Source organism: Engystomops pustulosus, chromosome 5, assembly GCF_040894005.1.
Source record: "Engystomops pustulosus chromosome 5, aEngPut4.maternal, whole genome shotgun sequence".
NCBI classification, from domain to species: Eukaryota; Metazoa; Chordata; class Amphibia; order Anura; family Leptodactylidae; genus Engystomops; species Engystomops pustulosus.
Genome location: NC_092415.1, coordinates 170,845,729 through 170,869,144, shown reverse-complemented (window position 1 = coordinate 170,869,144; position 23,416 = coordinate 170,845,729). Strand labels below are relative to the sequence as shown.

Sequence of the window (23,416 nt, the reverse complement as noted above, 5' to 3'; positions counted from 1 at the left end):
TGAGGGTACGTGTCCAATCAGACCTCAGCTCAAAACTGACAGATTTGTGCACTCATGTGTCACTCTCACAGGAGGATAGTTCACTGAATGTAACTGTAACAAACTCTCAGCTGTGAAAGTGTTCAATCTTATAGTCAGAAATGTGTCATTCACTGTGATCTTAAAACTGATAAAAGGGAATTGGATACGAGACTTTTTCTTGTGATTTTGCTACCTGTTGAAGATGTGAAGGGGAGGATGACCAGGGTCGGGTCTGTAGGTATTAGGGATTTATAACTGGAAAGGGGTGGTTATATTGTAAACACATACCCTCACACACCATTTACACTAGTAACTTAGTGTTCTTCCCACCAGCTCTTGTTTGGTTTAAATGGCTCGGACTACAAACCATGGTGGACAATAGTTGCCCAATAAATGACATTTGAGGTCGGGTGGTATATTCATTCATACGTCCCCAAACTCCAGCATCTATGTCATAAGAATCTCCTCCCCCATGGTAGATTCTCAAAGTATTTTTGATATTCTAGGCGAGGGCTCACCATTATTCTACTACACACCATATCATGGGCCCCGCAGGTCTTTAACTGTCACCCAACAGTAAAAGCCTAGCCTAGGGTTGGGAAGCAAGAGTTCACCTTACGGAGACTTTACCAATTAAGACTTATAGCGATCGATGTTTCACTAGGGCACGGATGGCGAACATTTTGGAGATAGAGTGCCCAAAGTACAACCAATATTCACTTATTCACTGTGAAGTGCCAACATGGCATTTTAAACAGTAACGTATTGCTGCCTGTTCTTCCACATTTTTTAATCGTATTGGCCACCTGAGGCCACCAATTCAGGTGAAAGAAGGAAGGCAAATCAGACTCTCGTTGTAGCTTCTCTCCAGAAGAGAAAGAATGGTGGGCCCAGCAGGATAAGATTCAAAGATAATGCAGTTCTGTCAACACCTTCTCACTTTTCCCGGAGTTCGAAACAGCCAATGAAGTGTCGCTTAAGTTGCCTTGGACGGCAGGAAGATTTGGTCCTATTTAGTGAACTCTGTCCTGGGGCGATAGTCTGAGTGCCCACAGAAATGGCTCTGAGTGCCACCCGTGCCAAAGGTTCGCCACCACTGTACTAGGGGATTGGGGGATATATGGAAATTATGTTTTCCAGGATGGGACAAGAAAACAATGGCTCTTTGCTACCTTAATATATTAAGCATGACTGTAAGGATGTCTAATGACATGAGGGATTAAAGCCAAACCAGTATTTCTATTCCAGAAGGAACAGATTGAAATTGATTGAAATGTAGTCAAGCACAGGTGTGCATTTCTCTATTCACTTCGATAGCTCTCCATTCATCCCACACGTCCTACAAAGGAAAGACTCCTTAAAAAAAAAACAAAAAAAAAACGCAACCAACCGCAAAAAAAAAAAGCCTAGTGCTATACGTCGCTAGTCTTGACATGCAGGGATCACCTAGAAAAAGAAAGTTATAATTAGCAGCAGAGAGGGGACAAGATATTTATCCACACCCTCGCACCTCCCTCTCTTATGGTGGGGGCATAGGAGTGCGAGGTGACATCACATGAGAGGGAGTATGGGAGAGGGAGCTATGGGGGCGTGTATAATTAGCGTCCCAAAGCGCTGGACATCTTGTCCCCATGCTCCGTGCTGCTAATTAAACGTTTCCATTATATGTGATCCTGGCGTGGTATAACTAGTGATGGACAGAGCTGGATTCAAGATGAAGAGGAGTGCAGGTGAGTATTTCTAGCCTTTTTTAAGTGGTTGATTTCCTTTAAGGCCACTTCTGCAGTATTTTGTATCTGTATTTGACAACTTGGGCTGCAATGTGGAATAAGTCCTACAACTTCTTCTTGGTGGCCATTTAATTTCTTGGACCCCCAAAAATTTTAAGAATAAAGGGGCTTACTTAGTAATAGGACATCAATTTATGGGATGGAATAACCCTTTTACTACTTAGTTTTTACACAAACATAAAAATAGTTTATCTGCCGATCCCAGGGATTTAGTCCCTCCATTTTATTCTTCTTTCCTTACGTATTAGGCTTTGAGTTAAACAGTGGAAGTGTTCATTGTTTACTATTAAATAACTGCACTTTCTTCGTCCTTTACACATGTGCTATGTGCCTGGTACAGAGCGAAAAAAACATGGCACTGAGTAAATGCCAGCAATTCACTGCTTACATAACATCCCACTGAGTTTGGCTTTAGTAACAAAAGGAGAGCAGCTTAGCGCTGTGGTCTTCAGCTCTCCCGTGTTTGCTTTGGAGAACAGCCAGCCTTCCTGATCCCTTCCCTTCGACTGCTACTTAGTTCATGAAAAAAAAAAAAAATCTCAGGTCACAAACATTGCGTTACTGTAGACAAATCACTTGCTTGCTCTCAGCTAATCATTGGCGAATAATTCAATAATGAAGTCAGAACAGAAGAATATCCCCTCGTACCTAAGTTTTATTTCATCATATAAATCCAGTAAAACCAGACTGGAAGGCAAAACAGCCCAGAGGGTCCAAAGATTACCTTCCCATTCCACTAGTTCACAGAAGTTCTACAAGTGCAATTTACATACCCCTTGCTTCTAGCTGTCAGGCTTACTGTACAACTATACATTGAGAATGCCAATCCTGACATTTGGAATATGACATCGCACTTTTCCCTTCAGTTGCAGGATGCGATCAACTTAAATTTGAAACCACATACACTGTGGCCCCGATATATCATGTCTTGTGCGCCAGTTTTCTGCTATAGAGGGCAAGAAAAAGTTGCATAACCCACATTTTTTTAAAAAAGTGGTTGCAATGGGTTGGGGTACAAGGTGGACAAGGAAGAGGACGACCAAACATACTATTTCCTGCACCAGAATAATGGCACAGGTTATATCTGAAATCTAAGCCAGTTTGCACCGGCTGTAGATTTAAATTCCAGCGCATTGATCCGAGTAATTTCGTTTGGTCTTCCGGCAGAAGTTCTGATGATTGAGAATGGCACACAATGGGGCAGATTTATCAAGCTGTCTGGAAGTCAGAATATTTCTAGTTGTCCATGGCAACCAATCACAGCTCCCCTTTAAAATATTCATGAGCAATGGTAAAATGAAAGCTGGGCTGTGATTGGTTACCATGGGCAACTAGAAATATTCGGCCTTTCAGACAGCTTGATAAATCTGCCCCAATGATTGTGTCTCAACACATCCGCCCCAGTATTCAACATGCAATGTACAACAAAATTGGCCAAGGGGGTAATTTTTGGCTTCGGGAAAGGTTTTCCATGCCGCACCATAGAATTTGCACAGTGCTCTTGGGGAGGTATTTTGTGCTAGTGTTATGGATTTGGACAAAATTTCCTAAAATTTTTCTTTGCATCAGTTTAAATCGGTTATCAAAAGATTTTGTTACATGCAAATCTGAAGGTCCAACCGTGACTAGCAAATAATGCAAACATATTACAACCATCTACTTACCATATTTTTTGAGACACTAATGACTTCTTTGGGGCTGGTAGAGCCACAAACCTAGCCAAGAATAGGAAGTGCTCTAAATTTCTCTTCAAGAGCTCTAGTCTTAGACAGGGTGAAGAGGAATCCTCAGCCGTGTGCATAAGCACAAACCAATACATGGAGCCATGTTCAATCGTGTACATAAGGGTTTACAACGAAAGGAAATGCAGCTTCAACTATTATCATGTGCTAGTGATCATCACGAGGCTAATGAATAATGGTAACAAGTAGTTACAGTACAGGACACAAGCATATCCTTGCCAAACATTTACGATATGGGAGGTCTGTAGAGAAATAAAAAAAGATGTAAAACAAACTGCTCAGGGATCTACAGGATTTATGCAATTTCATTCTTGGCAAGTAAATGCAGAACACTTAAGATGCATCTGCTATATTGTCATGAATGTGTATTTAACGGTTTGGTTATAAATTATATACCCAGTATATGAAAAAAGTATGTGAAGACTTAAATATCTGTCCGTTATATCCCAGGCGTGGTGCGGGAAAATTCAAGTCACTGCAATATTATGTAAGGTACAGCATATTAATGAGATCCATAAATTCAGGGCCAATTTGGTATTTGGCCATAGCTCTTCTTCCTACTCTGTTATAGCTATGAACTGCATTTAGGTCCTGAGGACATCAATGTGGGGTCCCCTGATACTTTGGGGATCCCAAGAAGTTGCTTGGGTTATTTTATGGGTAAATCCAACCTGGTTTAAGTTTGCCACACAAAAACAGTGTAGAATAGAGAAAAAAACCATGACATAGCTACTCCAGTATGATAGTTTCATACACACAGGCAGTTCCCGACTTGAGAACACACGACCCCCTAGTTCCAGATGGGCCTCTCTGCCCAATGTGACCTCTGGTGAACTTCCCTAGATGCTTTACTTTAGTCCCAGGATGTTATAATCAGCTGTAAGGTGTCTATCATTTTTTTATCTGTCTTCAGTTGTCTATGTCTTCCGATCGCCACCCCCCGATGACGTCAGAGGGAGCAAGGATCTTCACCAATGCATGGGCGCCACCATCTTTTTGAAGCCACCTCCAGATGAACTGGTTAACACCCTTGATCGGTGCTACCAGTCAAATGTTTGCGGCAACTTGCAGCAAAGACTTACCGGATATGGAGAGGGCTCAGCCCGTGAGCCCTCTCCAAGCACCAGCAGCCGAAGCGTGCCGTACAATTTTGGCATCGGGAAGGGGTTAAAAGATTCCATATTCAAGCGAAAAAAAATTTGTGGCCTCTGTTCTGTGGTGTTATAGCCATTGGGTAAAGTGAAATAAAATACATATTTTGAATATCACTGTAGGCCCAAATCCTTGTAGCCATTCAATAAGATAATCAACACACAACAGGTTCCACGTGTCTTCATTTAAAATATAAATTTAGAGGTTGGAGGATAGAAATAAATTAAAACATTTCTCACAGATTACTGTCCAGACACACATAGTGAGATTTATCTTACGCCAGCACTGGTGTACTATGAAGCTCCCATGACCGTTCAGCCCCAAACAGTCACAGGCAACAGCGAGTACGTGGGCACACTCTGCTGCCAGCCACACCCTTCTTGATGCCCCTCACACTTGCTATGGAGGTGGCATGAAATCGGTAATTACTCACCGGTAATTTTGTTTCCTTGAACCACGACAGCACCCAACCGGTAGAAAATAGCACAGAAGTAAGTCATGGAGGGATCACCAAAGATAATACTCTTTTCCCAAAGTCCAATCATGTGCAACTGCCACATCCAACCTGTAGTGTATGTAGAAGGTGTGTGGAGAAGACCAGACAGATCTGGTTTACTAACACCCCTCTAAACTCTGCCCATGAAGAGGAGACTGCCCTGGTCGAATGTGCTCTAGGCCCTTCTGGTACTGGCTGACCTGCCACTACATATGCTGAACGGATGGCCAGTTTGATCCATCTAGAGATGGCCCTCACTGAAGCTTTCTTGCTCTAATTCTTTCCTCCAAATCAGATAAGTAAGAATACATACAAGGGTCATAAAATTTACTGTACAAATCTGAGTTTTAAATATTTTTGTGCATCAATTCCTTACAGTTTTCTAGACCTCTGCTTGCTGTCATTCCATAGGAAGCTTCACGGTTTACATCCTGTGAAAAGAAATCTGTCCCTGGTCATTTGATGCCACACAGGTGCACAGCTCGTTATATCAGAGTGAGCAATCACATGACCAGGGACCAGTTTTATTCATTACACAAACCTATATCTATATATTAGTTGCTGAAAGTGGACAATCCCCTTTAAAGAGGACCTGTCACCCAAAACAAATACTGCAGTGTTACAATGATAGCGTTATCGGAGGTTTCCGATAACGCTATCTAACACCGCTGCAGAGTACAATAAAAACGCTGAAGCACTTTCAAAGTGGTCCGGCGTATTCATGAGGGGGCGGGGTTAGGGTCACCGCAGAGCTATGGGCAGGGCGGTCCGTTTGTACTCCGCAGCGGTGTTAGATAGCGTTATCGGAGGATTTCGGTAACGCCATCATTGTAACATTGCTTCGTTTGTTACTTTAGTAAGCAGCTCCTAGTGCCGAATTTCTGGGTGACAGGTCCTCTTTAATAGTTTTATGAAAATAAACCCATTCTAAGCCAGTAGGAAAAAAAAATTAAATTCAGCCACATTATAATTGTATTAAAATAATTGTGACATTGTTCCAATCAACTCCAGTCCATATGATTGTCTTTTTATTAAACAATATATTTTTAAAAAACACACAAAATGTGACTTTTTTTTTTCATTGTTTTCTGCTTCATTTTGAATTACACAGAATACAATTTTCTCTGCAGGATTTTCTTCTGCCAAACACTGGCAAATAAAACTTTCAGTATTAGAAGATTCTTACATAGAAAAGCTGCTTTTGTTCATCACATATAAGTTACACAACACACACAATGTCATCACTTGAACATATACATTTTTTTATTATTATTTCAAAACATCGTCGCACCAGGTTACTGATGCATCTACAATTCAAAGAAATCTTTTGAGATAAAAAAAAAAAAAAAAAGAAAACAAACAAAAAACAAAACCAAAAATACAAAATAAGCTTTCTTTGAAAATTTTGATTTTTTTTAAAGAAAACTTTGTGTTGGACACCAAAACGGGGTAATAAAAAAAAAAGTGTTAGGTAAATTCTTGACATCACAAAGGGCGACGACGATATATGAACATATAGTTGTGTTTACACTATACACCTTATTACAAAATAAAAAAGGATATAATTCAGCAGGTATAATAACATGTAACAACTAGCACACTGGTTATGCTACAAAGCAGCCTTCACGGTGATTTCTGTTTTGTTTTTTTTTTTTGTTGTTTTTGTATCTTTGTTCAGGTTTCAGATTTAGTATTTTTTTATGCTTTAAGACCTTTTTAGTGCCGGCAATGGTTGTGGTTTGTATACGGTAAAGTAGGAAATCAAATACGAGCAGTTAAGTACAACGGCTACAAGAGACGGGTTATCCGATAGATGTTCAGCACAAGAAACGGGTTATTCGATAGATGTTCAGCAGTCTTGCATTTGGGCATTTTAGTGTAACAGGCTGAGGACGGAGCATCTTCTGAAGCTCATACGAAAGACAAAAATGAACAGTGCGGCAAATACGACATGACTGAAGCCCGGAAAACAAAGCATACGAAATATGCAACCAAGGAATCCTTCATTCCAAGCAAGCATGGACTCCATCAAGTGCAAAAAGTTAGTGAGGGTTTCCATAATCTTAATGCATAAAACTGACTGCTGTTCATATTTTTATACAAAACATATTAAAAAAACAAAAAAAAAACATAACACAATGTATTAACTTTCATTCTTTACACTCTAAAGAAAAAAAAAAAAAGACAAAAAAAAAAAAATCTCAATACTGTTTCATTTTCTACTATACAAAACAAAACCCTAATGCAGATGCCATCCTCGGTGACTGGACAGGTTGACATGAAAAAAAAGTTGCATAGAGTCCTATATAGATATATATTTATATAAAATAATAATAAAAACAAGATAAGGCACAGGTTAATTTTCCTGGTGCTTGGAAAGACTCGGCTTCCCAGCCTCACAAGGAGAGACAAGCTAGTACAAGATTCCTATATTACAAAACATTGCTTCTCCTTATGGCAGATCAGTATCCGAAACCTGTTTTATATAAAATGTGGTTAAAATGGACAAATATAAATGTAAGGTTATAGGGGATGGGCAATGCCTTATAGTTATGGGAGTCCCCTGATGAGAAAGGGATTGGTGGGGTCCCAATAAAATGTCATGAGGCTTAACGTTTTGAGGAATATGGAAGTAGGATTTATATTCTCCTGCAGCGCTCCCGCAGGGGAGATGATGCATTACATGATGCACTTGAAAATCAATAATGGATTGTTAGATCTATTCTGGGTTCTCCAGCATTCTTTGTCGTTGTTCTGCTTAGATGAGGATCCTAAATAGGGCATGACATTTAATAGTTTTCAATGTCTTAACAGGAGTTGGCTCAGGGGAAATCCAAAGTTTTACTTATTTTTTTCCCCTAAAATGTGGACTAATATTATCTTTGGGGAAGCTACAGGAACTGGATGGATGCAGGACAGGTAAATGAACACCTCAGACAGGAGGAGATAGAAAATGTCACAAGCTTCCATTCTGCATTTACTTCTTGGAACTTGTCAACGTTCACAAAAAAATTCTGAAAAACATTTGGTGCATTTGGAAGAACATCCCACGTCCCTTTAATTTAGGGAAAATCTTACAGAATTGCTTTGCCCCTCGTTTAAATTGTAATAAATTCCTTATCTTGCTGCCATGGGTTAATGATACTACCTATAATTAATGAAGGTAATTGGAGTAATTTTACTGGTAAACCTAAAATAAGGAAGAGGTTTTAGTAAAAGATATAACGGCAATGATTTAGGGAATGGAAGAATATGCTCCATCATTGGGAAAAGAATATCTAGATAGGACATATCACAAAGCGATTGCTCTCTTATGGGAAGGGAACCTGATCAGTACTCTTGCCAAGTATTAGTTAGGACACCATCCTACTTCTGTTGAGGCATCGAGTTTTTGGGTATCAAGAATTGTTGCATTTCTGTTGCCATAAAAAGTGCAATTAGCAAGATTATTTTTGAAGCAAATGCTGAAAAGATAATGAGGTCCACTTTGAAACCAATTTTTTTTAACCATTTTGCATAGATGTCATGACAACATTAAAGGGAACCTGTCAGCAGAAATGTACTTGACAAAGTAGCGTGCCTCATGCACTTATCACAGTAGGGACAGCAGAGAGCTTCAAGAAGGGCCTAGATGCCCTTTTACATCAAAATAACATTGACGATTATGTTCTAATATAGAATTGTGTCCCTTAAATCCCTTCCTTATTCTATCCCTTCTCTTCCTTGGCTGAACTTGATGGACAGATGTTTTGTTCAACTGTATGAACTATGTAATACAAGTATTTTGTTGAGGAGATTATGATCTTCCAGATCATGTTTCCTTCACGGTTGAATTCATCCAGAAAATCAAATCTGAATGAAGATGTAAATTAGTTGTATAAAGTGAAGGAAGTGTTGAGTTTAGCGCTGAAGTCAAGCTCTCCCTGTCTCAAAATGTTTCCTCTGAAGCCCTTGTGTCCAGAATAAACACTAACCAGCTCTCCAGAAATCTGCTGCGTGACGTCAATCACAATGGAAGTGGTATTCTGAGGCAGGATGAGCTTCCCTTCAGTACTAAACTCTCCGCCCCCACGACTATAGATCCAATTTACATCCCAACATACTGGTGGTAGATTGTTAGTTCAATTTCTGCTGATAGGTTTACTTTAAGCAGGGAAGTCATGCTGCTAATCTGAACAGAACCCTATGGCACTTAATCTAAATAAAACTTATGTATACACAATTCACTGATTCTTGTACATATAAAAAGACCGGATTAAAGTGACAGTACAAGTAATCAGACGTCTACAAATCATCAAATTTTACGTATGGGAATATCATGTACATCCTACATTGCGTATCTAGTAACATCTTCACCCAATGGTATTAGCCTCATCAGTGAAAATGCAATAAATTTGATGGTCTTGGACACAATTTCACTATATATGTAAGTGTCTAAACACCAATTATATATTTTATTATTATAACCTCTGGCAAAATGTCTACCGAACCAGTGATGTCCCTGGAGCCATCCCATAATCCCCAGAAGGTGACAGATTCACTCTTGGGACAAGGCAGTCTCAGTCACTCTTATTGTTGTTTCTGGGTCAAAGTATTGACCAAAAAAATGGAGATGGATGAAGATGTTTAAAATCATGGAAGTGATGCCCCAATTTTTTGCAAATGCAAGGAGGGTAAGAAGAGAAGGGTCAAAAATCGGTGGGTTTTGGGGGTCATAAAGAGGCAGTTCAAAATGGACGGCTAACTCACGAGTACTGTGGTCTTAGGGGATCTACGAGGGCATCAACCATAGCATTGTGCTTAATGGGCTTTCATTAAAATCTACCATAAAGATTGTATATAGTGCAGCCAAAAAAAGGCAACTAAATATATCATTACATCACACAAAAGGAAGACCTAAAGTCTCCAGCTGATTGTCCAAATGAAAATTCCAGTGGTGGAATAATACATCACAACTACTTTGGGGTTCACTATCCGTTAATATCACCTAAAACGGCAGAACACATATAAGCATTAAAGTGACACATTCTAATAAATCCAGTCTATCAGACAGTGCAAAGTGGTCAAGACACAGTGAATGGGACTGCCACTTTAAGTAAGTGCTTTCGTCAAGGTGATTTTTTTTTTTCTTTCTTTAAAGGCAAAAAAATTAGAAAGGTAAGAAAATTCTCATTCTAGAAAATGCCAAAACATACCATTAGTATTCATAGGGCATAAGTGCTCTAAGGAGGAAGGATTTCATTGGGCAGCAGTGATGGGGTAAATAAAAAGCTCGCCTTATCTTGTTATTTATCTTATGCTGTTATATATTACAGAACTGTATTGCAAAAATACATTGCCTTAAAATTCCACTCAAAATGATAAGTTCTTTGAATAAGTTGGGAAAACCAAAGCTTTTTGTTTTTTTTTTCTCTTCTGCAAAATTAGCGTCTCTCTACATCCGGATGTGGCTTGGCCAGCCCAATATGTAAGCTGTGGGCGGCCTACCAAGTGCAAATAGCCCAAATAAACTCCTTAGGACATAATGCGGCTTTTAAAGCATCTTCAGAATCGAGTCTTTATTTATCGAGGCCAAGAGAAACGCACGCCACAGTGTGCACAGTTATCTACAAGAATCCACTGGATGGCAAGTCAGGATAAAGTTTGGAATTTGCAGGAAGATGATGATGAGACGGTAGAAGGGTGGCAGCCGCTGCGCTATTTGCCATATCCATTGGTGCTGTAAATGCTTTGTTCACATTTCCTCCACCAAAACCATTTTGAAACTGCTAAAAGAAAAAAAAAATACAATTTGAGGTGCTGTGATTACGTTCATGGAGGACAATTTTTATACTCCTGTTAACAGAAACTCACTGGGTAAACTAATCTCCTTACATAGCCGAATCTAGTAAAATAGTCCAGTGAAGTAGAAAGCAAAAAGAGTTCAGCTTTAGCTTACTCTCCTTATCCATCTGCTGTGTACAGGCTTAAAGAACAACTGGTTTTATGTTTTTCAATGGCTCTTGGCATGTGGAACAACTTTGCCAATTATCTTTGGTTACCAATATGCAGCAGTTTCTCTGCTATATACTGCAGAGTATCTCAGTGCTGAAGTAGCTCCTTCCTCTGCCTGTGCTGACAAGCCCTGGAGACCGTCCTATAAACAACTCTACAGACTCATAAGAGGGAGGGGCTGCTGCTCACTGAGGAGGAGGTCATGTGACAAAGCACTGTGTCTATAGCAGAGCTTAGTATGTTCAGTGCTATGAATACAGATGTCTCCTGCATGTATTAACGCTTAATGCTGAGCACAGATTTTACACCCAACAGGCTAGTCACCATACACATCCTGTATGTGCACTGTGCAGTGAATTAACTTGCAGGAATTTTACTGGATTTGCTACTAAATTACTTTCAGAGAGTACACAAGATATCATGGGATCTGTGGGCAAAGTAAATTGGACCGCGGTTCAGGGCAGGTACAGGAAGAGGTTAGTTTTTGCCCACTTCTCCTTGGGTGAGAAAAATTTTTGTCTAACACTTTCAGAAAAGAAAATGCCATAAATGGAGGAGAGAAAAGAGCGTGCAGCACAATATGGGCATCCTTTTGTTTGTATCTAAAGGGGCAATTGAGAACTTGGTAAAACAATTATAACTTTGCAGTTACGCTTTAAAGGGAACCCATCACTAGAGCCCTCATTTTTCACTGAAGACAGATTGCAGAAGCCCATTAAAAAGGATTGCAACTGTCTTTCTGCCTTTTCTGTGCATTTGCATTACAAAATAATTGTGTGGTTTAACTTGCCTTGCACACTGACAATCCCTGTTCAAAGTCCCAGGTTTGTTTTGGTGTGCTGCTCACTCACTCCTCAGATCTCATCCACCACCTTCGTGCTCCTGTACAACTCCTGCTCTGATGTCAGTTTACCCTGTGTGAGCCCAAAGGTGAGGGCTGAGAGCCGAGGAGTGAGTGAGTGAGCAGTACTGACAAGCCACATGGCTTTTTTGAAATGAAGACAAACAAAAGCAAACCTGGGAACAGGATTCTGTCAGAGTGCAATTATATTGTAATGTAAATGCACAGAAAAGGCAGAAAGACATCTTACAATGCAGCTAAAATGGGCTTCTGTAACCTGTCTTTATTGAAAATGAGGTCCCTGGTGATTGCGCTGCTATGACACTGCATCTAGTTTCAAGCACATATGTCAGCTTTATTTGTTGCATTGTAGATCAGTAGTATTATTACAGGTCATTATTGCTCGCAGCCAAAACAGGAAATTAAATGTGCTATTTGGCTGCCAAAGTTGCTCAGGGAATACAAAGCTCTCATATAGATTGATCCTCCAATACACAGGTGAATCCACTGGTGGGCCCAGAACACTGTTGACTCCGTTCTCTCTTAAGGACTCTTTAGCGTTTAATAAAATGATAATGCAGAAAGCGGTCAGCCCCACACATCATCATTGTGATGGCGTCTGCCAGAAGCGCAGCGGCACACAGCAAAAGCAGAGAGGAGAGCTGCGGGGGAACGGGAGAGGCAAGTAACTCCTCCCCGAGCGCATGTGTGTCTAGACCTAAATGCCTGCCTCCGGCAATTATAAAAGCGCATGTTGCGCCTTGCCAAACGCAGGCACCTAAGCGTTTGTGGGGAGATGCTCCAGATGAGCAAAACACAATACAAGTGCATCCTGTGAATGCGGCCTTGGGCTGCTTTCCCACAATGTATTTGCAATGCATTTATGCAGGTCAATGCGCATCTGTGTTTTTACCATTATTCATGGACCCACCCACTGGTGGGTCCTAGGCCCCACACAGTCCCACACTGCCTACACATCACACACAGGTGCATACAAAGAAACCTCTCAATCACTGTCCCGATAGGGCAGAGCTCTGCTCCCAAATACATTTGGCTGAGCACTATGAGACCATCCCATATATTATTCTTACTTTGTAGGGCCTGTTGTTCTGATGCAGTACAGTCAACAACTATGATAAATAGTTAGAAAATTTCCTCTATAAATGCAGGCAGTACTACAAAATCTATAACAAAAAAACAACAACAGTCACTGGAGGTTTTTAGTCTTTGGAATCTCTCCTGCATTTATTAAAGGACATCTACCACCAGGATGAAGGACTGTATGCAAATGAGCCTTAGATGCTCCAGGATCCATAGGTGTTAACGGAGCCTGGAGGCCCTTATGCTCATTTGCAGACAGTCTTTCATCCTGGTGGTAGATGTCCTTTAATGAGAAATTAATGTCTTGTAATACTGGTTTTGCAGTAATGATAATAGAGTTGCAGTAGTACAGATTATAATATAATAATATGCACAAAGAATGACAACACGTGCATGGAGTAACTTTTACTTGTGGACTTACTTTGTTAATCATCTGATGCTGCCCAGGAATCCCAGCATTATATTGCATTGGATTCATTGGATTCAGACAGGATGGCTGCGGCTCCGGGAGGCACTGATACATGGATACTGCACCCGAATAGCAAGGTTGGGAAGTCATCATAACACTCTGGGCATTTAGGCTGCACTCTTGAAGCTCAGGAGTCTGTGGGAGACAATCCAAAAACCCATCCAAGTTGGTGGAGGTGGTGGTGTACATTGACTGCTCCACATTTCCCAGATCAAAGTCCATCTGTGTAAGGTTAGACGGCAGCGGCACTGCAGGCAATGAGTCCTGGTAAGGCATATATTCCTGTTTGCATGTATACGGAGCACTGCTGAGTTCAGATTTATAAAACTCCTGCGCCATGTTATTGAGGCTGGGTACATATTGCTCGGTCGGCTGCTGTTCTTGGTACGTGAGTGGGGCACTACCCATGGGGTTCCAGTTTGTGAGCAAGCCATTGACCTGCATGTGCTTCATTTTTTGACACAGCTGTTGCGGCATCATTTGGTTTGGCTGCGGTGGAAGCATCTGAGGTGTATCCATTCCATCTTGAGTTACTTTGCCGGAGTCCTGCACACAAGACATTTGCGGAAGCAAATTCCCAAACATACAGTCCGGTTTTCTGTTTAGGGACTCCTGCACATAGGTCAGAATATCATCTGCCACGTCGATATCTCCAATCTCGGGATAATCAAACTCATTCCTAAAAAACTCTTCATCTTGTTGTATCATCTCCAAATCATCAAAGTCAATGCCTAGATTTGTCATGATATTGTAAAGCTCGTTGTTTTTAACCTCTGGTAAAACGTCCATGCGCTCTGAAACTTGCGTCGTGCTCTTTACCTGGGGGAAAGATCTTTCTTCTTGCTTCATATTGTTATTTGCCACAGGAACTCGGTTGTTCGGCCAAAACTTACCGCTCAGGTCACTATCTTTGTAAAAGTTGTCAAAAGAAAAGGTGTTCGAAGCTGGAGGGCAAATGTACACGCTCTCATCTTGCCTTAGCATGGCACCCAGCATGGAGGCAGGATTGACAGGTGCTTCGCTTACAGTCGCTTTGGCAGGGGTCCCTTTACTGGAGGAACCTTTAGGTTTATTTTGTGTGGGGCCCATGAGAGGTGGGAAGGGAAATGAAGCCTCGTACAAAACTGCCTCACCCGATGTAAAAATGAAAGGCAGCTGTGTGCTCCGCTTTCTTAAGTGTTCGGCTCCTTCTTCCTCTCTAAGAGTAAAAACAAACAACAGGCATTCTGAGAAATCCAAATGGATTTGGAGGAAAAATGTACAAACTTGGTCATTTCCAGATCCAGAGATACATTAGTATTCTCAAGTGTTATTTATGAAATAATCTTAATTTAAATTAAAATGTACAAAGTGGATAATCTATACCCTACACAAAAAAATATATAAAAAGAATCTATTCTTCATATAAACACTATGTTCAATCAATTTTATTAAGCCTCAAACTGTTAATGAAACAATAAAAGACTTTATATTAATACAATAATCAAGTTTTCTCTATGGCACAAACTTGGTTAAAGGGGTTATCCCTTCTAGAATATTTGTAACTTTCCAGTATAACAGTCAGTACAGAAGTGGGTCCTGTTCTCGGTGTAGTCTCTGGCCTGTGGCCTGCAGCCCAACCCTCATTTAAGTAACTGATCGTTGAGAGGTGGCCCCTTGGGCTGCCCGCAACACAGAGAACAGAGCATGATACATGGCACCATTCTCTATGTTGATTCAGACCGACCGTTCTGATAGCAGTGACCTATCCAACAGATGGGTCATCAATATCATGAAGCTAGAAAACACCTTTAAAGGAAATTTACCATCAAAATCAAGCATGATCAACAGGGACACATTCACCTGGTAATCATCTTATATTTGCTATCCATGGCCTCCTTCCTTCTAAAATAAACTTTTAAAAGTATGCAATTGGGCAAAAGGGCTCGGGGGTTGGGGTGGGGAAGCTTTACCAGAGCCCTTTGGTGCTTTACAGGCTGTTACTCCGTCCCCCTCATTGCTCCCTCAGCACTTCCACCACCTCTGCCTGCTGTAATCTCACTGCAGCAGCAAGTTTCAGCACACAGTGGGAGGAGGAAGTGCTCCTGCACAATGTAATAGCCTGTGAAGCCACCGCTGTTGCAGCATAATTTTAAAAGTTGATTTTAGAAGGAAGGAGGCCATGGATAACTAACCTAAGAAGATTACCACAGTCACTGTGAGTGGATCTATGAGCAAGTGTCCCTGGTTTATCATGATGGATTTTGATGGAAGATTTACTTCAAGTCAAAGGGGCATCCCCAGAGCCCCTTTGGTCTCCACTGTGCTATTATGCGTACCTCCTTTTCCCATTGAGTCCCCCCTTCCCAGACAGAGTGCCACTGATGTCAGTCTGCTCTCGGCAATTCCCAGGTATGCGCAGTAGCATTTTGTTACATGCGTGCAATGAGGATACTACCGCGCATGCTCCGGAATTGATGTCACCGACTGTCTGGCAGGGGATTGGGGGGAGGAAGTTGGATTGAACATAAAAGGAGGTGTGAATAATTAGAGGGGGTAAACACGGACAAGCAAGTATGGCCAGTCTACTAGAGGTGATTCTGCTTGTAGATTTCCTTCAAGTCTAAAATCTTGCCTTGTAAGGAGAGCAGTGAGAACTGAAGTTTTTTTTTTTTCTCCTCAAGACAAAACGTGATAACCCTCCAGCACTTGCTAACTGCCCAGGACTTGTCTGCTAATAAACAATAGCTAGAGAGCAACCAAAACTTATTTGCATATTTTCCCAGAATCCCCCAAGTAAAGAGTCAAGGGCTACAAGTCTCCCCATGCCTACAAGGCGGCCTTATTTGGCAAAGTCTCTGTAAGGAGAACTCTTACTTCCGGACCATCGTATAAAGCAGAATTCATAGAACAAATATCACAACAAAACACAGCAAATAAAAAAAACAACCCTTACGTAAGAGGTCTTTGTGTTGCGATGATATAATCTGGTCTTCCGTTCTTATAAACAAGTCGTGCATTTGCTTGAACCCAAGCCCATCCATTCTCTTTAGTGAGAAGTCGGAAGATAGTCATGCCGCTCTCCCCAGTCTTGATCACTGTATTAAAGGGGCACACGTCAATACATTAGAAGGAAGAAAGTGTCATACATTACACTGCCAAGTATAAGCCACAGTGTGTCCACGGGGACACCGTATTATTCTTACCTCGGATTGAGTAATATTTTCTGTTCAGTTTTATCTTCATGAACACACTCCGCACATCCCCACCCTGATAAAGTGCTTAGCTGTCATCATATCAACACCTCTTCTTCCAGCTGTCTGCGTCAATCTATTCTGAAGCAGAACCAGCTGGACCTTAAAAGGACCTGTCGGAGATTTGGGACACCAAACCACCCACAGCTCATTATAGACATCTGTTTAGAGTCCCAAATCGCCCTTTACCAAGTCCACATGTGGGCGATATTAGAAATTTAAAAAAAACTTTATACTTGCCTTGATCCAGTTCTCCCAGGGCAGTGAAGCTAAACCCTTGCTTCAGGGTGCATGCGCCTATTACAGCACTTGCTCAATGAAGCTGGGGAGTCATTCTCCAGCGTCACCAAACAAGGAGCACAGGAGACTCATCTCTATGTAAGTATAAACGTTTTTTTTCCTGATAGTGCCCATGGAGTGATTTGATAAAGGGTCACGTGAAACACTAAACCACTGGTTCATAAGGACCTGCGGGTGGTTTAATATCGTCCTGAGTGGTCCTTTTTAAGGTTAACCTTGTGAACAGAAATGTCAATAGAGAAAAGAAAAAACTCTACTGATACAGAAATGTTATACATTTCTTTTGAGAGGTCTCCATAGTCTCAATCACTAGGCCTTACAATGTTCTAGGCTTAAAGAGTTTTCCAGTTTCAACAATACAAGTTTCTAATATACTTTCTATAGAAATCTTCTAGGTTTACTTAAAGTGCTTAATGGCTTGTTAATAGCTCTGATGCTACCAATGAGTCTTGCACCTGTGTGACATCACATCACCATGATGATGGTTCCTATAGAATGCCAGTGAGCAGAGATTAGAAAATAGTGAAGAATGGATACAGAGAGGGTATTAGAAACTCATTATACAAATCAGAAACATTTGTAGAACCTGAAAAAACCCAATAGGACTACTGCCTCCATAGCGGATGGTATTCAGATATTTTTGTTGATGTAAACTGAGATAAATAAATTAACAATAAAATAAAAGCTTTTGGGTTTTCTCAGACTTACTTCGGACGTGATTGTCGGCGCAGTACATCATATCTGCAGCGTGAATAAACTGATAGCCAGTTCCTCTAATACACAGTTCTGCTTCTGTGTATCCCAGTACCAGGCTTCCTCTGTAGAGAAACCAGACAGACTGATTGTAAAATAGGTCAAGTCATAATGAAACAAGACTAAGGACACAGCGTTGTGGTTAATTAGACTTAAAAAACCAACCTTGTGTCTGATCTAAAAGTATATTCTACAATGTAACAAACAAACAAGCGGCAGTTTAAATGACAATAACATTCTCTTACTTTGTGTCACATCCTATAGGTGTGAAGTCTAGCCTGTGCTTCGTTCTGAAGATGAAGTTTTTGGTTCGGATCTCCAAGATGGAAGGAGACTGCAGTGGTGTCGCCAGAGCAAAGAGTGCAAGTTGTGGGGGAATTCCGGATCCATCTTTCCCTTTCTTGTTCTGTCCGTGAAGATACTTCAGACGCCCCTGAAAGCTCATAGCCTGGAGGGAAAAAAAAATTGGTAGTAGTAATAATAATACCTTTATTTATACAGCGCACACAGATTAGGCAGCACTGCACAGAGCTTGCCATATTGGTCCATGTCCACAATGGGGCTCACAATCTAATCAACCTACCAGTATGTCTTGGAGTGTGGGAGGAAACCGGAGGACACGGATGAAACTCACGCAAACATGGAGAGAACAAAAACTCTTTGCAAATGTTGACTCTGAAACTTGAACCAAGGTCCCCAGCGCTGAAAGGCTGTAATGCTAACCACTAAGTCACCATGCTGCCCTTAGTAAGTTTATATATACGATTTATCACCTTTAATGCATATGTATTAAGCTTGCAATGAATATGGAGATGTGAGTTACCATCCATCTCTACGCGGGCCACAAGAAATCGCATGGGATGCATTATGGGTAAGGCCTCCTGCACACCCGCATGTCACACCTTGTACAGAAGGGGAGTCCATGCATTATACCAACATATAATGCTAGCACTTCTTGTCTGCAGCTCAGTACAAGGGGTGCAGGTGGCCTAAATCTGGTGCTTTTCAGGGCTCGTACCCATCTCAAAAGTTGGTGGTCTGTAAGCCGCATTTTGCACCTGCTGACAATACATAAGTTGCCACATATGTGCAAAATCTCCCAATTCACAATAAATGGAGACTGGAAACACTGAGCTGGGAGCTGTACATGCACTTTGTACTGTATGATTCAGGTATGTAGCATCTTCCTCCCTATATGATGCTACCGTCAGGGTTTTATTTTGTGACTCAGTTTTAATCTCTTAACCTGTTTTGACTTGTATTGTTTGAATAAAATTTTTCACATTTTGTTGTACACAAAGGTCTCATCCTCTTACTCCATTGCTGAACGGTACTGAACTCTACTGGTTTTTTGCATATTTGCGATCTCATACATCCAGTTTATTGTGTGTACAATACAAAATTAAAAATTTACAGTAAAAAAAAAAATAAAAATAATATATTTATACAACAGGAAATGGAAAAGTGAACTAGTGCTACTTAGGCTTTTATAAAGATTGGGCTTCTACCCATTTATATATATTATATATTTAATATATAAATCAATAAAATGACAGGTTCCAGGTTTCAGGATAGTTGTGTTGTTGATGCTGATCTGCATAGAATATATTACAGCTTCCGGCTGACATTCTGTACAATAGTTTGCCGGGCTTGGGACATACATACCAGAAACCCAGAAGAGTTATCCAAGAGGCATCTCAATCGGCAAACAAAATTTCTTTCCATAAAAGATGAATTCTCAGGAGGAAGTTGTTCGGGCTTGTAGCAGGTTACCATACTAAATTCATTGCCATCTGTAGAGAAAGGTGAAAAAGTTCAATAAATAAATAGGATTTAACATTTACAAAAATTTCATCCACATTTGACGGGCTGATACATTCTTCTGAAAAAGTGTCCGGTTTATTAAATGATGGACCCCACTGACCATTAATGGGACCCATCAATTTAGGTTCTTTAATGGGAGAAGCCCCCTAAAAGCTAATACTAATACAAAGGAGCTATCCTCAACACAGAGGAACTTCTCAAACTTTTTTTGTGGGGCTTCTCGAAATGTGTGACTAATAATGCGATGGCCACAACCACAAGCGATACAGTGGCCACAGGTCAAGATTTCAAGAATAATCTACCATCAAAATCCAGCATGATAAACCATGGACATTTACTCATAGATCCAGGCACTGTGACTGTGGGAATATTCTTATTTATGGCCTCTTTCCTTCTAAAATCAACTTTTAAAACTTTGCAAATGAGCCAAAGAGGCTCCTGTGGGTGTTACCAGAGCTCATCCGTGCTGCATATTCACAGGCTGTTACAGTGTGCAAGTAGCACTGCTCCCCTCGCACCATGTGCTACAACTTCTGCTGCTGAGAGATTACATCAGGCAGAGGGAGGGGTAAGGTGGAGACAATGTAACAGCCTGTGAATCTTCAGCACGGAGGGGCCCTGGCAAAATCCCCAGACGCCTTTGAGGCTCATAAGTATAGATTTAAAAGTTTTAGAAGGAAGGAGGCCTTGGATAACATGTAAGATTACCATAGTCACGGTGCCTGGATCTATGGATAAGTGTCCCTACTTTGTCATCATGGATTTTGATGGTAGATTTCCTTTTAAGAGTGTTCATAAACATTAACACACGTGACCCTGACCATCTAGTACCATGATGGACTCCTGTATATTATTTCGGTTTGGGCTACATATACACCAACTAGAGTCACATGTTACTATGTCCTAGTAGAATAAACTGTCCAAGTATTCACACCCCTCGACTGCAGTAAATCTTATTAGGGCATAAAAAGAGACAAAAATTGGGGGCCTATCCGATTGGGAAACTTTTTGGCTCTTTATTGTGAGGGGCTGATGGCCTATATTTAAATCACTGGAAATATCATTAGAAAAGCAGAAAGATCACAAAACAAGCAGCATTCTGTCCCAATCCCCTTCCCCCATCCCCCCAAATAATTGGAAAGTTTGGTTTGTATCATATACAGGCAGTCCCCTGCTTAAGGACACCCGACTTACAGACAACCCATAGTTACAGACAGACCCCTCTGACCTCTGGTGAAGCTTTCTGAATGCTTTACTATAGTCCCAGGCTGCAATAATCAGCTGTAAAGTGTCTGTAATGAAGCTTTATTGATAATCCTTGGTCCCATTACCGCAAAAAATGTTTAAACTCCAATTGTTACTGGGAACAAAATTTTTTTTGTCTGGATCTACACTTATAAAATATACAGTTTCGACTTACATACAAATTCAACTTAAGAAAAAACCTCCAGACCCTATCTTGTACGTAACCCGGGGACTGCCTGTAATGTTCAGACTAACAATTTTCTTACACTGTACATTCCATTTTTCTGTTACAATAAAGATTTAAAAAACAAAAAAACTGTTTTGAAAAAAACAAAACAAAATTCTATCGTTAACCAGAAAGAAAAAAAAAAAAAAATCACTGCCACCTAAAAGATTTCCTAAAAATGTACTTTATGAACTAAATAGTTTCTCTGAGAATAAATATTCACTACATGTTCTCAACCATTTATACATTTTTAATATACATTTTTAAAAAATGGCCAGTGTAATTCTCCATTCAATTCAGACATTACAAACATTCACCACCCTGTAAAAATATTTATCCCTTTAAAAACAAATTAATAAAGTCACGTAGTCACGTTACTGTCTGCGACCTTTACCGATCAATGAGAAACACAAGGCCGCTCTCAAACTTTCCACAGACAAGTAGATAACAGGTGTGTACACATGGAAAGCCCCAAAATGAGTCTCCACTGCAGATATCACCGTACCTAAGGGGTCATGCACAGGGCCATAGGAACAATTATCTGGGGGGTTGGGTTTCTCATGACCTGTTCAATGTAGCCGACATGCATAAACATCAGCAATGATTTCTGCAGGTTCAGCCTACCGATTCTTAACCCCTTTCACTCCCCAATTCAAAAACTTTAACGTTTCCGTGCACAAAGCTGTGTGAGGGCTTATTTATTGTGTAAGTAGTAGTGGTATTTATTATTTCACGCTGCATCCTGGGAAGCAGGAAAAAAATATTCCAAATGCGATAAAATTGGTGAAAAACATACTAAACTTATAGAGATTTATTGTGTTTTAATACATTTTTAATCTTACTTCACTGTGACTTGTGTTTTTTTTTTTCAGGACGAGCGAACGTTTGCATTGCTACCATTTTGAGGACTGTATGACCTTTTGATCACTTTTTAGTACATTTTTTTGGGATTGCAAAACAGCAAAAAAATTGGGGCAGATTTACTTACCCGCTCCAGTCGTGATGGAGCGGCGGGTTCTCCGACGCGGATTCAGGTCCAGCCGGGATTCACTAAGGTCCGTGTGCCCGATGTCCACTAGGTGTCGCTGCTGTGCCTAGGTCCGCTGGAGTTCACCTATTTCTTGGTGCAGGTAAGTGCGTGTCAAGCGACACTTTTTTTTTTTTTTTAATACCGCGGTTTTTCTGAATCTGTCAGGTTTTCCGACGGCCACGTCCCCAATTTCCGTCGCAATCCGATCGTGTGCGCCAAAATCCCAGCATAATTCGGCGTAAATCGTTGGGACACCCAACATAATCACGCGATTCAGACCCTTAGTAAATGAGCCCCATTGTGTTTTGGATAATTGGGTGATTTTTTTTTTTTTTTTTATAAGAGGGTTCAAAGTTGGGAATAACAGTTTTTATATTTTGAAACATCAGGACTTTTGGGACACTTCAATACCAAACATGTTTATAATTTTGTTTATTTTAATATAGGTTTTAGGAGAAATCAGACTCCCTTTCACTTACCAAATACTACAATACCATTTCACATAAAAGAGGATTTTCTACAATGGATATTTAGTACCCTAGTTGAGGGGGTTGGTTATTTACTGGGGTATAAGCTAGTGACAGGTTCTCTTTGGCCACCATACGGCAACGGTACATACTATTTGACCACATGTGTTAAATGCATCTAATATTACATTGCTACATCGGCTTCTCTGACCTGTAAAAGCTGGGGTTTTCATGAAAATACGACCAACTTACAGACTTCTAGTGGTAACTTCAGAAACTGAACACGTGTTCAACATTAAGCACAGCAGGAGTGAGAGGTGAAGCAAATCTGTGACTGTATACTAAAGCTGCGGCAGACTAAACAAATGGAGCATCAGTATAAGCCAAGACACATCAACAACCTGTTCTAGGAAGATAAATCCAAGCTGGTCATACAGGAATACTTAAAGGGGTTGTCCAGAGGCTGAATAACATGGCAGCTTTCTTCCAAAAACAGTGCCACATCTAACCATGGTTTGTCCCGTTATTGAAGCTGCATTCATTTCTATGCTGCCCACCTGCAGTACCGACACAAGCCATGGTTCGGTGTGGCACTGTTTAAGAAAGCAGCCATGTTTTTCAACCTCCAAACACCCCCTTTAAGAATTTGCTCAAGTCGATTTTGTGTGCATTTTCAAAGTTATTTTACAAGCCTTCAACATTTTCTGTGCCAAAACATAATTGTGAATACGA

At 40.6% G+C, this 23,416-nt stretch overlaps 1 protein-coding gene across 3 annotated transcripts in view; it reads right to left on the bottom strand.

Annotated features, from left to right (window-relative positions):
• Positions 1-6,805: 6,805 nt before the first annotated feature.
• AHR (aryl hydrocarbon receptor) overlaps positions 6,806-23,416 on the bottom strand; it is a 77,389-nt gene continuing 60,778 nt past the window's right edge. For 2 of the 3 annotated variants that reach the window (XM_072153795.1, XM_072153797.1), the window contains exons 6-11: positions 19,558-19,685; positions 18,138-18,340; positions 17,848-17,957; positions 16,542-16,683; positions 13,559-14,804; positions 6,806-10,969 (exon numbers count right to left, since the gene is read on the bottom strand). In XM_072153795.1, the coding sequence (XP_072009896.1) occupies positions 10,808-10,969; positions 13,559-14,804; positions 16,542-16,683; positions 17,848-17,957; positions 18,138-18,340; positions 19,558-19,685 (1,991 nt within the window). In that variant the 3' untranslated portion in view covers positions 6,806-10,807. The remainder of the gene's footprint in view (positions 10,970-13,558; positions 14,805-16,541; positions 16,684-17,847; positions 17,958-18,137; positions 18,341-19,557; positions 19,686-23,416) is intronic. The other variant, XM_072153796.1, reaches the window with a different exon arrangement.